The sequence below is a fragment of the Garra rufa genome, chromosome 8 (genome assembly GCF_049309525.1).
Source record: "Garra rufa chromosome 8, GarRuf1.0, whole genome shotgun sequence".
Classification (NCBI taxonomy): domain Eukaryota; kingdom Metazoa; phylum Chordata; class Actinopteri; order Cypriniformes; family Cyprinidae; genus Garra; species Garra rufa.
In genome coordinates this window covers 34,220,186-34,235,860 of record NC_133368.1, presented here as the reverse complement: position 1 = coordinate 34,235,860, position 15,675 = coordinate 34,220,186, and the positions used below count along the sequence as shown (strand labels likewise).

At 34.1% G+C, this 15,675-nt stretch overlaps 1 protein-coding gene across 2 annotated transcripts; it reads left to right on the top strand.

Annotated features, from left to right (window-relative positions):
- The first annotated feature begins 379 nt into the window (after window positions 1-379).
- On the top strand, window positions 380-15,658 carry slc15a2 (solute carrier family 15 member 2). Of its 2 annotated transcripts, none has more exons than XM_073846305.1 (23): window positions 380-670; window positions 1,153-1,214; window positions 1,600-1,687; window positions 2,286-2,427; window positions 2,631-2,723; window positions 2,818-2,917; window positions 4,114-4,204; window positions 4,331-4,408; window positions 4,850-4,932; window positions 5,039-5,122; window positions 5,234-5,323; window positions 5,609-5,653; window positions 6,549-6,584; window positions 7,248-7,336; window positions 8,103-8,184; window positions 8,305-8,430; window positions 9,988-10,155; window positions 10,262-10,308; window positions 10,488-10,595; window positions 10,696-10,789; window positions 13,200-13,343; window positions 14,246-14,350; window positions 14,434-15,658. In XM_073846305.1, exons 1-23 carry the CDS (start codon window positions 655-657, stop codon window positions 14,638-14,640), a joined length of 2,178 nt encoding a protein of 725 aa, XP_073702406.1. In that variant the 5' UTR covers window positions 380-654; the 3' UTR covers window positions 14,641-15,658. The 2 variants fall into 2 exon arrangements, with proteins under 2 accessions (XP_073702406.1, XP_073702407.1); XM_073846306.1 differs by having other exon boundaries at window positions 382-670; window positions 1,168-1,214.
- The last annotated feature ends 17 nt before the right edge of the window (window positions 15,659-15,675 follow it).

Sequence of the window (15,675 nt, the reverse complement as noted above, 5' to 3'; positions counted from 1 at the left end):
AAAAAATACTGTTACTTTTGATCAGTTTAATGCATCCTTGCAGAATTATATATATAAAAAAAAAACTTAAAATATAATTCTCATTGATACAGTTCTCACTATTATTCGTCTGTTTGGAGAACATTTGGACTAAAGAACCATTCAACTAAAGTTCTTGTTCACTGTTTTTGACTGACCGCCAGTCAGTTAGATGTTGAAATGGCTCCGCCTGTTACAGAAAGAAGTGGGAGCTGCACTGAAGGGGGCACAAGTTTACTAATTAGGGCACATGTACCACAACAGCCTGAAATACAACTCGAGGAAAGATACTACAATGTAACTACACCGAAGTCAAAACTTTTCTCAGCCAGTTGTTTACGTTAGTTTGTCTGCAGCGTTCGTTTATACATTAACAGTTTAGGAGCGTGCAGCTCCCGCATAAACCACATAATCTGATGCATGCTTTGGGTCTCATGTGGCACATCGACCCGCCCGGTTCGGACTTACGGATTCTTTGTCATGAAGTAGAACATTAACCTAAGAAGGTTAAAAAGCTTTAATAGCAGCCGTGAGGCGGATGAGTTTTCACTCACTTTGAAGGGACGGACTTGGATGCGTGCTCAGGAATCCACTAGATGTTGAGTGTCTAAATAAACACTTGGATTCATTGAAGACATGGAAAAAGTGGAGGGTAACAAGGACTGTTTTTTAAGTTTAAACTCAAATTTCAAATGCTTTTAATAAATGTCTCCGATGTAAAAGGTTAAACAATTTTGAAGTCGTCTCCACGAGATTTGTTTGTGTTGTTGTAAATTGGCGTGGAATGAGCATTTTTGCAACTTTTAGAGATTAAAATAGTTGTAAAGATTCATGTTTGCGTGTAAACCAACTTTGCGACATGCATATATCATGTACTTGAGATTGCCAATGCGAAATATGATGCACTGCCAAACAATAAGAATGTGAATGCAACAGTGGCGCCTGTGGGAAAAACAATGTTGGGTAGTCTTGCAAGTAGTGGAAATGTGCCTTTATCAACTGCTTGCTACTTAACCAAATAAAAAAGTGCACTGCATATAGGCTTTTTATTTCTGTTTTAAAAACTGATCAACATTATTGTTTACATCAGTTTTAAAATTCCACACTTGTACTAGCTAATTCTGCCTTTCTCTGATTTTTCTACTCTAGACAAAAGTGTTGATGCAGAGGACCATGGAAAAGGAAAGCGCTCACCGGTAAGAGTTATTTCACCTTTTTTCTTTTGTTACACATTGCAAAATGTGTAATTTTAACTAACGACTCAACATAACTTGCCCCTCACATATCTGATGGTATCTGATGGTAGTAAGTCACTACAATGTGTAAAGCTGCTGAAAAAGATAGGATATTGTGCTATATCATAAACCTTAGACATAAACAAAACAAAGGAATTCAACATGGGGGCATTTTTTGTCATGTTCGGTCTTTTTTTTTAACCTGCTCCCTGGTAATTTTTGACTTTTACTATCATTTCGATGAGTCGGATTTAAAATGAGGATATAAATAATTATCCTTTGGTTACTTTTAGTATAAATGTGACAAGTCTGTTTTGTAATCAAATGCTTCTTTGCTTACACTCAGAAATTATGTGGCACTAACTACCCAGTTAGCATTGCCTTCATTGTGGTCAATGAGTTCTGCGAGAGATTCTCCTACTATGGAATGAAAGGTAATTAAATTATAAACTTGGATGTTTTGGGGGGGAAAAAAGATGGTAGTTTTATTGTATTTTTGCACATTTAAAGAAAATCTCTGTAATCTAATACGTGACCCTGGACCACAAAACGAGTCTTAAGGAGCAGGGATATATTTGTAGCAATAGCCAACAATACATTGTATGGGTCAAAAGGATCTATTTGTCTTTTATGCCAAAAATCATTAGGATATTAAGTAAAGATCATGTTTCATTAAGATATTTTATAAATTTCCTACTGTAAATATATCAAAACTTAATTTTTGATCAGTAATATGCATTGCTATGCTTCATTTGGACAACTTTAAAGGCGATTTTCTCAGTGTTTAGATTTTTTTTTGCACCCTCAGATTTCAGATTTTCAAATAGTTGTAATATCTTAACAAAATCAATATAAAGCTTATTTATTCAGCTTTCAGATGATGTATAAATCTCAATTTTAAAAAAATTGACCCTTATGAGTGGTTTCGTGGTTCAGTATCACATATAACTTTTATAACTTTTAACTTTTAACTTTTTATACTTTTATAAAAATGTACTGATGTATTAATTACTGTGCAATTTATTTATAAAGCGGTGCTCACGCTTTACTTCATACAATACTTGCACTGGGACAAGAATCTGTCTACTGCTGTGTACCATGCTTTTTCAAGCCTGTGTTACTTCACTCCACTTCTGGGGGCTGTGATAGCTGACTCATGGTTGGGGAAGTTCAAGTAAGTCATGTAATGCTGTATTACAGAAACATACTAACTCAGAATCATATCCTATCTTCTTAGTAACCGTGCTAATTTTATATAAGCTTTGAAAAAGTTCTGTTTCTTAAGAATACAGCTCATAGTCTTTTTGCACATAATACTCAATAGATAAATTATAGTAAAGTTGATTTGAAAATAACATTTTTCTATTCTGTTCACAGAACCATCATCTATCTGTCTATAGTCTATGTGATTGGTCATGTGGTCAAGTCTGTCGGAGCCATTCCTGATGTGGGGGACAGCACTGTTCATGTGTAAGTTTCTTTTGATGCCAGTCAGGATGTAGCACGCTACTGTGAGATGATACAGTAAATAAAAAAAAAAAAACATTTTGTTGTGTCCTTGTAGGGTTTTGTCAATGCTTGGTCTGATCCTCATAGCTTTTGGGACAGGAGGCATCAAACCATGCGTTGCAGCATTTGGCGGTGACCAGTTTGATGAAGAGAATGTAAGTCACAATATAAATTATTTCAGTTACTGTTGCCTTATTTACACCTGTCAAATTCATAAATTTTCAAATTTGCTCATTTAATATTTTAAAAACGTCAAGTAATTTTTGTTATAAAGCACAGTAAAATCTGAGATTGAGCCAATATTCACACAACCTAAGATAAAATTTGACCCTGGACCACAAAACTAGTAGTAAGTAGCATGGATATATTTGTAGCAATAGCCAGGTATTAAGATCATGTTCCATGAAGATATTTTGTAAATTTCCTACCGTAAATATATCAAAACTTAATTTTTGATTAGTAATATGCATTGCTAAGAACTTTATTTAGACCACTTTAAAGGTGATTTTCTCTATTTTGATTATTTTTGCACCCTCAGATTCCAGGTTTTCAAATAGTTGTATCTCGACCTAGTATTGTTCTGTCCTAACAAACCATACATCAATGGTAATCTTTTTTATTCATGTATAATCTATACATTTAAAAAAATTAACCCTTTGACTGGTTTTGTAGTCCAGGGCCACAAACAATAAGTAACAGACTGCTTAAACATTCAATATATATATGTGACCCTGGACCACAAAACCAGTCATAAGGTTAAATTTTACAAAACTGAGATATATATACATCATATGAAAGCTCAATAGGTAAGCTTTCTATTGATGTATGGTTTGTTAGGGTAGGACAATATTTGGCCGAGATACATCTATTTGAAAATCAGGAATCTGAGGGTGCAAAAAATTCAAAATACTGAGAAAATCACCTTTAAAGTTGTCCAAATTAAGTTCTTAACAATGCATATTACTAATCAAAAATTACATTTTGATATATTTATAGTAGGAATTTTACAAAAAATCTTCATGGAACATGATCTTTACTTAATTTCCTAATGATTTTTGGCATAAAAGAAAAATCCAAAATTTTGACCCATGCAATGTATTTTTGGCTATTGCTACAAACATACCCCAGCGACTTAAGACTGGTTTTGTGGTCCAGGGTCACATATGTGTATATATATATATATATATATATATATATATAATTTTTTTTTTTTTTCATATTATAATTGTAATGACAAGATTTAGTACAAGTTTTTAAGATATAATTTTGCTGATTTCAAATCTAACTGACAACTTTTGATTTGTTTGTGTCTTTACCATATCTAACTTCTTTTAACCCTTCTTCTATTCAGAAAGATGAGAGGAGAAAATTCTTCTCTATCTTTTACATGTCAATCAACGCTGGAAGTGTCCTATCAACCATTGTCACACCAATTCTAAGAGGTCAGTCTGAAGGTTATCTTCCCTGATAAGGCTACAATTACAATTACAAGGATATGACAGTCATAAAGTGTGAACATTATGCCAATTAGAGAAAGCCAAGATCATCATTACATATAAACTCCACAGGTGATGTGAAGTGCTTTGGAGATGATTGCTACGCCCTGGCCTTTGGAGTTCCTGCTGTTTTAATGATCATTGCCTTAGGTGAGGGTCCTCTCTATTTTTGGCAATCCCAGTGGATTGCATTTGTGAATCCAGCTGCTCTCAGTAAGCATGTATATTTAACTCCCGGCAATCCCAGTATGTTATGATAGCACATTAGCGAACCCCATTCACTGTACCATGAATCCTGTATGAAAAAAGAGGAGATTAAGCCTTTGTCTGAAAACTGGATGGACCATATACACATACAGTAGTTGCTTTGAATAAAAGTGTGTTCTAAATGCATAAATGTTAATGCATTTCCAATCTATTTGTTTATTTAGCAGTGGAAGCTTTTTAAAATTAATCACATTATATACGCATGTATGAACTGATACTTGATTATTACTGCTTGCTGGTGAAGAGCATGCTATTTCTACATCCCTGTCAGGGTCCTCATTTAACTTACTAGGCATTTAATTAACTTTGTACCTATTCATGTAGTGGTATTTATCTCTGGAAGTGGGCTGTATAAGAAAAGTCCTCCGGAAGGAAATGTCCTGGGGCGAGTCTGCAAATGTATAGGGGTGAGTAAATCTTGTCAACAGCTCAACAGCTTTCTTTAATATGTTACTAAAGGATCTAAGGCATGAAAAGAAGGCTAACGGTCATCTTTTACACTCTTTTTACCAGTTTGCTATAAAAAATCGATGGAGGAATTCCAAAAACAGCCCAGAAAGGAAACACTGGCTGGATTGGGCAGAAGAGAAGTACCCGGTGTGTTTCAGTTACTGTATGAGCCAAATCTAGAAAGTTGAAATCATGTGTTTCTCCATGATCCAAATGTATTCATTTTTAACCTATGATTTTGATTATTTTTTTTTACAGAAGCGGCTCATTGAGGAAATTAAAATGGTGTTGAGGGTGCAGATTCTTTATATTCCATTGCCCATGTTTTGGGCTCTCTTTGACCAGCAGGTAAAAGATTATATTCAGTTGATATCCTTTTTATTTTCACTTGAAGGGACAGTACACCCACAAATGAATAAAAGAATAAAAAAGAATTTCTTGATTCCTCATGTTCATCATGAATTCCTTTAATATCAGAATAATGTCTGTTGGACATAATAATGTAGGCAACAAGTGGACATTGCTTTCCTGATCACAGCACTGTACAACCTCTAAAGATACTTTATCAGAAAATGACTTAATTGAATTACAAGAATAATTCGATTAAGAACCGCTATCTTTGTTTTTTCCCAGGGTTCACGCTGGACTCTTCAGGCCACTCGAATGAACATGGATTTTGTAAGTCCTTTTTGGAATGACCTTCAGTAGAAAGATATCAATACTTAACAGGAATTGGTTTATCAGAGGGTAGTTATACATTTGGGAATGCAAGATTGTTAGGATAGTGAAAGCAATTGTCATATCCTATAATATTAGTTTGATATTCTAAGTAATTAAACAATATGTGACCCTGGACCACAAAACCAGTCATAAGGTTAAATTTGACAAAACTGAGATTTATACATCATATGAAAGCTCAATAAATAAGCTTTTTATTGATGTATGGTTTGTTAGGATAGGACAATATTTGACTGAGATACATCTATTTGAAATCAGAAATCTGAGGATGCAAAAAAATCTAAAAGACTGAGAAAATCACCTTTAAAGTTGTCCAAATTAGGTTCTTAACAATGCATATTACAAATCAAAAATTACATTTTGATATGTTTACAGTAGGAATTTTACAAAAAATCTTCATGGAACATGAACTTTACTTAATTTCTTAATGATTTTTGGCATAAAAGAAAAATCAAAAATTTTGACCCATGCAATGTATTTTTGACTATTGCTACAAATATACCCCAGCGACTTAAGACTGGTTTTGTGGTCCAGGGTCACATATAGCAGATAAAATAAGATAACATGATGTCCTTGAAGTGATCTGATTATATTTTTTGATAACTGTAAACAGGGTTTTATCACTACTGTATCCAAAGGTTATAAATATCTAACACTTTATAACAGTTCTTGTTGTAGAAATTCAAATGCTGCAGAGTAGAGTTGAAATGTGTAATTTTTTCCAATGTTAAAATGTATTTTTTACTCTACCCAAGCTTAAAGACCCCATGAAATAAAAACAAATGTCCTCTTTTAGCTAGAAATCTTACTAATGAGTTCCTAATTTGTTTTACAGGGTGGAGGCTTCGTAGTAAAGCCTGATCAAATGCAGGTGAGACAAACAGACAGAAAGTTTGTCAGACTGACAAGCACATACATAGACTAAAGCAGGATTGGATTTTTAACGATACAATTTATGTTTAAAGCCTGGCTTATAGAATACATTTATGTTAATAAAAATACATTATCGTTTCTTTCAGAATTTTTTTTTATCTTAACCATATCATGTTTTGAATTTAATTAATACATTATCATTTATTTAAAACTTAAATATTTTTTCCCCTGAATTTTCCATCTAGACTTTATCATGTTTAATATTTTTAATAATTTTGAATTTAATTTTAATTTGAAAAAAAAAAAAAAAATCCTATATTTTCCATATGGTCTCAATATTTTAGAAGGTTTGTATATACAAAATAAATAATTATATTTATCAATATGTTAAAACATGACTTAAAATCTTAGTTAGCCATTTTACATAAATACATGGTTAAATTTTATATGTGCTCATCTGACAAAAAGGATTTACTGAAGATATAAATCCTAAACATTTACTGCTTCGTGCTCTGTTGTACTGTTTTACAAAAATGTCAGTTTATGATGGGTTGTAAAAACCTCAGCAACAAAATTTTATTATCACCTTTATAATCAATGTCTTTTCTGTATGCAGTGATTATAGTGTCATTTGGCGGGGATGTGTTTCTGTGTTGTTTAGATGCTGAATGCTTTGCTGATTCTGGTGTTTATTCCAATCTTTGACATGGGCATATACCCGCTGATAGGGCTGTGTCGGATCAAACTCACGTGAGTGCAGTGTAAATGCACAATCACATCACACAGGGTTCCTCAAATCTGATTTTGGAGGGCCTCTGGGTTGTAGATAAATACTGTAGGGCATTGGCCTTCCAGGGCAAGATTTGATGAACCCTGACATAACATGTATATTTCAGTTTTAATAATATATTGCAGTCCACATATATACACACTTTACAGTACTTCCTTAATGGGATGTTTTTTGGGTTTAAGATTTGGGAAATGTACACACAATAATAAATGAACAATAATAAACAAAATAATGTTTACAGTAATGCTTTTTCAATGGAAGTCTGTAGGGCAAAACATTAGTTTGGAGAAAATGTTATGTATATTTATAAGATATAAAGATTATATTTGACCCTGGGCCACAAAACCAGTCAAAAGGGTCAAAAATTGAGATATTTGGACGAGAAACTAATTAAACAATCTGGAATCTGAGGGCTCAAAAAAATCTAAATATTGAGAAAATCACCTTTAAAGTTGTCCAAATGAAGTTCTTAGCAATGCATATTACTAATCAAAAATTAAGTTTTGATATATTTACGGTAGAAAATTCACAAAATATCTTCATGGAACATGGATCTCGTTATCCTAATTATTTTTGGCATAAAAAAGATCATTTTGACCCATACAATCTACTTAAGACTGATTTTGTGGTCCTGGGTCACATATGTGTTAACATGACACTCATTTGATTACTTACTAACTTTTTCTATTTCAATTTTCACATGCAATTTGTCTTGTTCGTTTTCAGTCCACTAAGGAAGATGGCTGTAGGCATGATCCTTGCTGCACTTGCATTCTGTGCCGCAACTGTCGTGGAAATCAACGTAATTGTATGTACATTCTCCAAATAATACTACATTTTATCTAAAGATCTTCTGTGGGACCACTAAAAGCAGTCATTTAGAGCTTGTCAATTTGAACTGAAAGATACATTTCATCTCTGTGTCCAGAAAACAGTTGTGGAGCCTTCTCCTGCCAAAGAAAGCCTTGTTCAGGTTTACAATCTGATGGGTTCAGACGCCACCGTGCAGTTTCCAGGTCACAATGTCTTCTCAGAGCCACATAAATCACATGAGGTAACATCCATACAGAAAAACACAATTGCATTTTATTGCATCCATATACAGTATGTCTTTTATTATATACAGTGCCTTGCGAAATTATTTATACCCCTTCATTTTTTTTTTCACATTTTGTTATGTTGCTGCCTTATGTTAAACTACTTTAAATGACTTTTTTTCACACATCAATCTACACTTCCTACTCCATAATGGCAAAGCAAAAAATAGGTTTTTAACATTTGTGCAAATTTATTAAAAATAAAAAACTGAAAAGATCCTTTTGCATAAGTATTCATACACTTTTCTGGGACACTCGAAATTTAGCTCAGGAGCATTCATATTGCTTCTAGATGTTACTACACTTCGAGTGAAGATAAACTGTGGCAAATTCATTTGAATGAGTATGATTTAGAAAGGCACACACCTCTCAGAAAAGGTCTAACAGCTGAAAATGCATATCAGAGCAAAAGCCAAGTACTGAGGTCAAAATAACTGCCTGTAGAGCTCAGTGACAGACTTGCGTTGAGACAATGATCTAGAGAAGAGTTCAGAAAAAAATCTGCTGCACTGAAGGTTCACAGAAGCATGTAGCCTCCATTATCCATAATGGAAGACGATTGGAACAACTAGGACTCTAGAAAGCCCCCATCCAAGCTGACAGAGCTTGAGAGGTGAAAAGGTGAGGCAAAAAATGGCAGATAATTGCCAAATGCAGATGTGCAAAGCTTGTCACATCATACCCAAAAAGACTTGAGGCTGTAAAGGTGCTTCAACTATGTACTGAGTTAAGGGTATGAATACTTATGCAATGTACTTATTTCAGTGTTTTATTTTTAATAAATTTGTAAAATTTGCAAATCGGGTTTTTGCTTTGGCATTATTATGGTGTATGGAGTGTAAATTGATGTGGGGAAAAACTAATTTAAAGCAGTTTACCATAATGCTGCAACAAAACAAAATGTGAAAAAAAAAAATGAAGGGGTATGAATACTTTTGCAAGGCACTGTATTACTATAATACACTACTGTTAAAAGGATAGTTATCTCAAAAATTAAAATCCTGTCATTAATTCCCTCATGTCGTTCCAAACAAGACCTTCGTTCATTTTCAAAACACAAATTAAGATATTTTTGATTGAATCTGAGAGACCCTGCATAGACAGCAATGTAATTATCACGTTCAAGGCTTAGAAACTAGTAAGAACATCGATAAAATAGTCTGTGATATCAGTGGTTGAACAGTAATGTTATGAAGCTACGAGAATCCTTGTGCGCAAACAAAACAAAAATAACTTTATTCCACAATTCTTCTCTTCCGTGTCATTCCCCACTGCCATTCACAAGATTTAATAAAAAAAATCCTGTATCACTGTTTTATAATGTATACACTTTATTAAAAAAAAAATCTTAACTCCAAGCTTTTGAACAGAAGTGTATCAGTCTTACTTGAAATTACCAAGGACTTTACATAAGAGTGAATATGATTTTGATATACTGTATAGTTCCAACTCTGAATTCTGATCAGATGAGTTGAAGACATTCTTGAATGATCGAAGACATTCTTGTGATGCAGGATCCTTTGGGATACACAAGTCTTCCGCTTAATGGTGAATCCCAGCTCTACACAGTTACTGTCCTTCACAATGGGGCCGAATACCAGTGTGGACTCACGTTCACGGAAAAGACTGCCTATAGTCTCTTCCTGCACCCTGCACAACCTGGTGGCACTGTATGCAAACTGGTGAGTAGCTGGTTGTGAAATGTTATTTCAGATTTAATCAGCAAAGATTGTACCATCATATATATTATTACATTCCACAATACATTATTTAAACGTCTAAATACAGGTGGAAGATTACATCACCAAATCAGACACCGGGGCTGCGTATCTAAGGTAAATTAATCCTAGTTGAACATTGTTTTATATTGTTTCAAGTTGATGTTTAACAGCTTCGTTAATCTTTAGTGTTTTGCTGGAATTATCAATACATTCAAGCTAACCTTTAACAAAACAACTGGCATCATCTAAAATCGTTCTCAGTACTCCTGTGTTAAAATATTTGTCTTTTTCAGGTTCATCAATACCCACACAGAGAATATCAACATAACTGTTGGCACCAGTGAATTTTATGCTGCTGCTAATTATGGGGTTTCTCACAATGTTAGTGTACCAAGAGGAGAGTGAGTATTTTAATTCTACATCTGTTTGATTATCCATATATAGTTTCAAGTAACCCCTTTGCTGATCACAGTTTTCACCTCATTTACTCTCTTTTTTCAGATATAAAGGAGTTTGCAAAACAGATTCCAACCAATATCAAATCGACCTGGGACTTCTTGATTTTGGTGCCTTCTATACTGTCATACTCTCAAAGGTGGGTGACTCAGTTTCTAGTTAATGTTTTTCAGCAACTTTACTGCATAGTTATAGATATAGTTAACTCTGCACTTTTATAAGGACTCACCTCAATGAAAAGTTTTACAGGATTTTTTTTGCTGGTCTGTGAGATTTTCTCTGACAAAATATTTTCCTTATGTAACATGCAGTTCTGCAGTCTTAATTTATTGAAATGTTTTGTGCCTCTTGTGTCACCAAAAAGACAAGACCTTAAATACATTTGAGGATTAGTCCGCTTCCAAATAGAAACTGTCTGATAATTTACTCACTCCCATGTCATCCAAGATCTTCATGTCTTTCTTTCTTGACTCGCAAAATTTTTATTTTTATTTTTTTAAGGCAAACATTTAAGGATTTTTCTCCAAATAGTGGACTTCAAAGATGCTCAATGGATTGAAGGTTAAAAATGCAGTTTAAACGCAGCTTCAAAGGGTTTTACATGATCCCAGTTGAGGAATAAGGGTCTCATCTAGTGAAACGATTGGTTATTTTCTTTAAAAAAAAAAAAAAAAAAAAAAAAAAACATTTATATACTTTTTAACCTCAGATGCTCGTCTTGTAATGTGTGCACTCTGGTTCAAAACAGTTTCGGGTAGGTTGAAAAACCATCTAATTTTCTCCTCAAACTTGAAAATCTTCAACATTGACATTGCTGTTTTACCATTTTTTGTAAAGGGCGTTTGACCTCCTTTGCACATTCACTTTGTAGACATGGTAATTCTGCCGACGGTGATGGGCGATTTCAAAGTTGGAGGAGAAAATGTATGTTTTTCGACCTACCCTAAATGTTTAGAACCGAAATCCACAAAGTATGCATGGGCATCGAAAGCTAGCACAAGATGAGCATTTGAGGTTAAAAAGTATATAATTTTTTTTTTTTTTTTAGATAAGACCCTTATGCCTTGGCTGGTATCATTTAGTGCCCTTTGAAGCTGCATTGAAACTGCATTTTTAACCTTCAATTCGTTGAGCACTACTGATGTTCACAAAATTCTGGAATGTTTTCCTCAAAAAAAAAAAAAAAAAAAACCTATTTCTTTGCGACTATAAAAAAAGATAGACATCTTGGATGACATGGGGGTGAGTACATAATCAGGAAATGTTTATTCTGTAAGTGGACTAATCCTTTAAATAGACCAGAATTGAATGCTTTTAAAGGAACACTCCACTTTTTTTGGAAATAGACTCATTCTCAAACTCCCCCCGAGTTAATAAGTTGATTTTTACCGTTTTGAAATCCATTCAGCCGTTCTCCTGTTCTGGCGATATCACTTTTAGCATAGCTTAGCATAGATCATTGAATCCTATTAGACCAATAGCATCGCGTTCAAAAATGACCAACGAGTTTCCATATTTGTTGTATTTAAAACTTGACTCTTCTGTAGTTATATTGTGTACTAAGACCGGTGGAAATGCAAAGCTGCCAGATCTAGGCTGATAAGATTAGGAACTACACTCCCATTCCGGCGTAATAGTCAGGGAAGTTTGCTGCCGTAATAAGGCTGAAGCAGCAGCAGTAATACCATGCAGCACATGTGCAAATGCTAAACTAGCTGGGAACTCATTTCTGATAATACTCCGCCTGCTTCGGCCATGTTACAGCAGCAAACTTCATTGACTATTACGCCGGAATGGGAGTGTAGTTCCTAATCTTATCAGCCTAGAAACTGGCAGCTTTGCATTTCCACCGGTATTAGTATACGATATAACTACAGAAGAGTCAAGTTTTAAATACAACAAATATGGAAACTCGTTGGTCATTTTTGAACGCGATGCTAATGGTCTAATAGGATTCAATGATCTATGCTAAGCTATGCTAAAAGTGATATCGCCAGAACAGGAGAACGGCTGAATGGATTTCAAAACGGTAAAAATCAACTTATTAACTCGGGGGGAGTTGGAGAATGAGCCTATTTCCAAAAAAAGTGGAGCGTTCCTTTAATCATAAAGGATGCATTCAGTTGATCAAAAGTGAGAGTAGAGTCTTTTATACAAAATAAATAAATAAATGCAGCTCTTTTGAACTTTTTATTCATCAAAGTATTCATTTTTACCTTTTTAACTGTGATAAGAATGTCATCAAATCAGCAAATTAGAATGATTTCTGAAGGATCATGTGACATTGAACACTGGTTCATTTTTTGCCATAATAGGAATAATTACATTTAAAAATATATTAAATAAAAAAGTCTAATTGCCTTTCACAATATTACTGTTTTAACTGCATTTTGGATTTAATAAATGCAGCCTTAATGAGTCTTCTTTCAACACCATTAAAAACAAAGCTTGCCAACCACAAACAACAAAATATCAAGTGGCATTTTATTTTTCAAAAAAAGTCTACACATACAATAACACAATAACATGCTTATGGTTCATTTCCACAGGAAAACAATGGTCTTACTTTGAAAAAGATGGAGGATATCCAAGCCAACAACATTCACATCGCTTGGCAGATTCCACAGTATGTCCTCCTCACTGCTGGAGAAGTCATGTTCTCCATCACTGGTTTGGAGTTCTCCTACTCACAGGTATGTCAGTCAAATGCCACAGTTCATCCAAAGAAGAAAATTACTGTATGACTCTATAAGCCAACTCTATAAGCCAACTTAGGTGTATATGACTTCTTTCAGACGAATACAATCATTATGTTATGTTAAAAAAAGTCCTGGCTCCTCCAAGCTTTTAAATGGCAGTGAATGGGGTTAAAGATAAAGTTAGATGAATGAAGTCCAGTAAAAGTGCATAAATCCATGAAAACTACTCCACATGGCTCCAGGGGTGAAGTGAATTGTTGCAGTTTTGTGCAAAAAATATCCAGATTTAAAACTTACTGTATATACTATAATCTCTAGATTCCACTAACTGTAGCATGCATGTTCACGAAAGAGTTGTGATTTTCCAGCAGATGATGTTGGACGTTGGGGAATGCAGTGCCGTACACGGAAGCACAAAATTAGAAGTACAAAACGAGGATTTGTAAAGAAAAATGGTGGAGGATTTTCATATAAGCCAAGAGGATACTGTTTTTCCTTGCCTGTAAACAAAACTTAGTTCTTGTGAGACTAGCATATATTACATACATCCTACCTCATCTGCAGGAATGCCCCTCTCTCGTGAACGTGAGGATTATAGTTAGTGGAAGCTAGAGATTACGGTTTATAAAGTTTTAAATATGGACATTTTTCTTACAAAAACGCAAGAATTTGCTTTAGGAGGCCTATATTAACCCCCTGGATCCATGTGGAGTATTTTTTATTATGAATCTATAAGCACTTTTATTGGACTTCATCCAACTTTATCTTAAGCCTGATTTACTGCCATTATATGGCTTGGAAGAACCAGGACATTTTGTAATATTTTCATTTTTGGGTGAACTAACCCTTTCAAGCTTGTGTCCATAAATTTCTCATTCCTATGCTTTTGTTTATAGGCACCGGCAAGCATGAAGTCTGTTCTCCAGGCTGGATGGCTTATGACTGTGGCATCTGGAAATGTCATTGTACTGACTGTGGCAGAGGGGGCCGGGATGGAACAGGTATGCAGTAGGCTTTCTTCCAAACACCTGTATGCTTTTATTCCATAGATGCTGTACTGACAATCTGCTTTTTGAATCTACAGTGGTCGGAGTTCCTGCTTTTCGCTGGCCTTTTGGTGGCTGTCAGCATCATCTTCTCCATCATGGCCTATTTCTACACTTACGTGGATCCAGACCAGCTCGACAAGATTTGCAAAGACGACACAGATGATGACAAAATGAAAGGTTCTGATAGTAAAAAAAACGAGATGGTTTCCTTGACTGACATTCCAAAGCAAACCAAGATGTAGCAAAATGACTGGGTTTCGTTATGAACTATTCAGACCCATTAATTGCCAATAAGCTAAATAACTTCTTTCATATCAGAGTGTTAGCTGTGTTAATCACAGCTTATTTTGCTTATTTTGTTTCAGAGCCTTTATGTGGAATTATGCTGAGCTCTACTGCTCAGGGATCATATTTCAGCTAAATTAAGGGAAATGTACTGCGCTGAAGGAATAATGATGCTTTTCCTTTACATGGTTCTTTACAAAAAGAAATCTGTTTTTTAACAGTTATAAAATGCAATCGTTAAGAATGTGATGAACACTACCTTTTAAAAATTTGAGGTCTGTAAGATCTTTAATTTTGAAGTCTCTAATGCTCAACTAAGGCTGTATTTATTTGATCAAAAATACAGAAAGAAGTCAAATTGTAAAATATTATTACGATAAATGGAGTAACTCTATTTTTGAAGGATATAAAGTTCAAATATAATTTTTTTGTAACAATGTAAACAAAAATGTAGTCTTTGCTAAATAAAAGTATACATTTCACATTCAGGAAAGAAAAAAAGTGAATGAGAATGTTTGTGAATGAACTTCTATAATATCAGTGTCTAATGTCATTTGCACATTTTAAGCTCACGTTTGTACATAATGTTTGTCAGTCTAACACTATTCAGATGGAATTAATTAATATATTAAGCATACAATTACACCAGAAATTTGGAAATCAGTAATTATGGTGGGAAAACAAAATGAAATTTGGCTTTGATGAAGGTAATTAAGGAAATGCGTGTGTATAAAAAAAAATTATACACTGCAGTGAGACATTCCTCTCCAATGGGATTCGATTTCTACACCCAATTTGGCTGGAAAAACATTTTCATTCACTATGTACTTTTTTACTGAAGTTGGGATCAGATGGGATCACAGATGCTTAAATATATGTAATACATCCAAAATGTGAACATATCTAGTTTTACTTTGTTATGGATCAATTATTTCAGGTCTGAAAACAAATGAGTATTAAACATTGTTGACAACTGATGTGTTCAAAAAGAC

Bases quoted from the DNA above. Each gene is read 5' to 3' on its own strand.
- slc15a2 (XM_073846305.1), top strand. The intron at 4,205-4,330 runs GTCAGTCTGAAG...TAAACTCCACAG, and splicing joins TGTCACACCAATTCTAAGAG to GTGATGTGAAGTGCTTTGGA. The intron at 14,351-14,433 runs GTATGCAGTAGG...TTGAATCTACAG, and splicing joins AGGGGGCCGGGATGGAACAG to TGGTCGGAGTTCCTGCTTTT.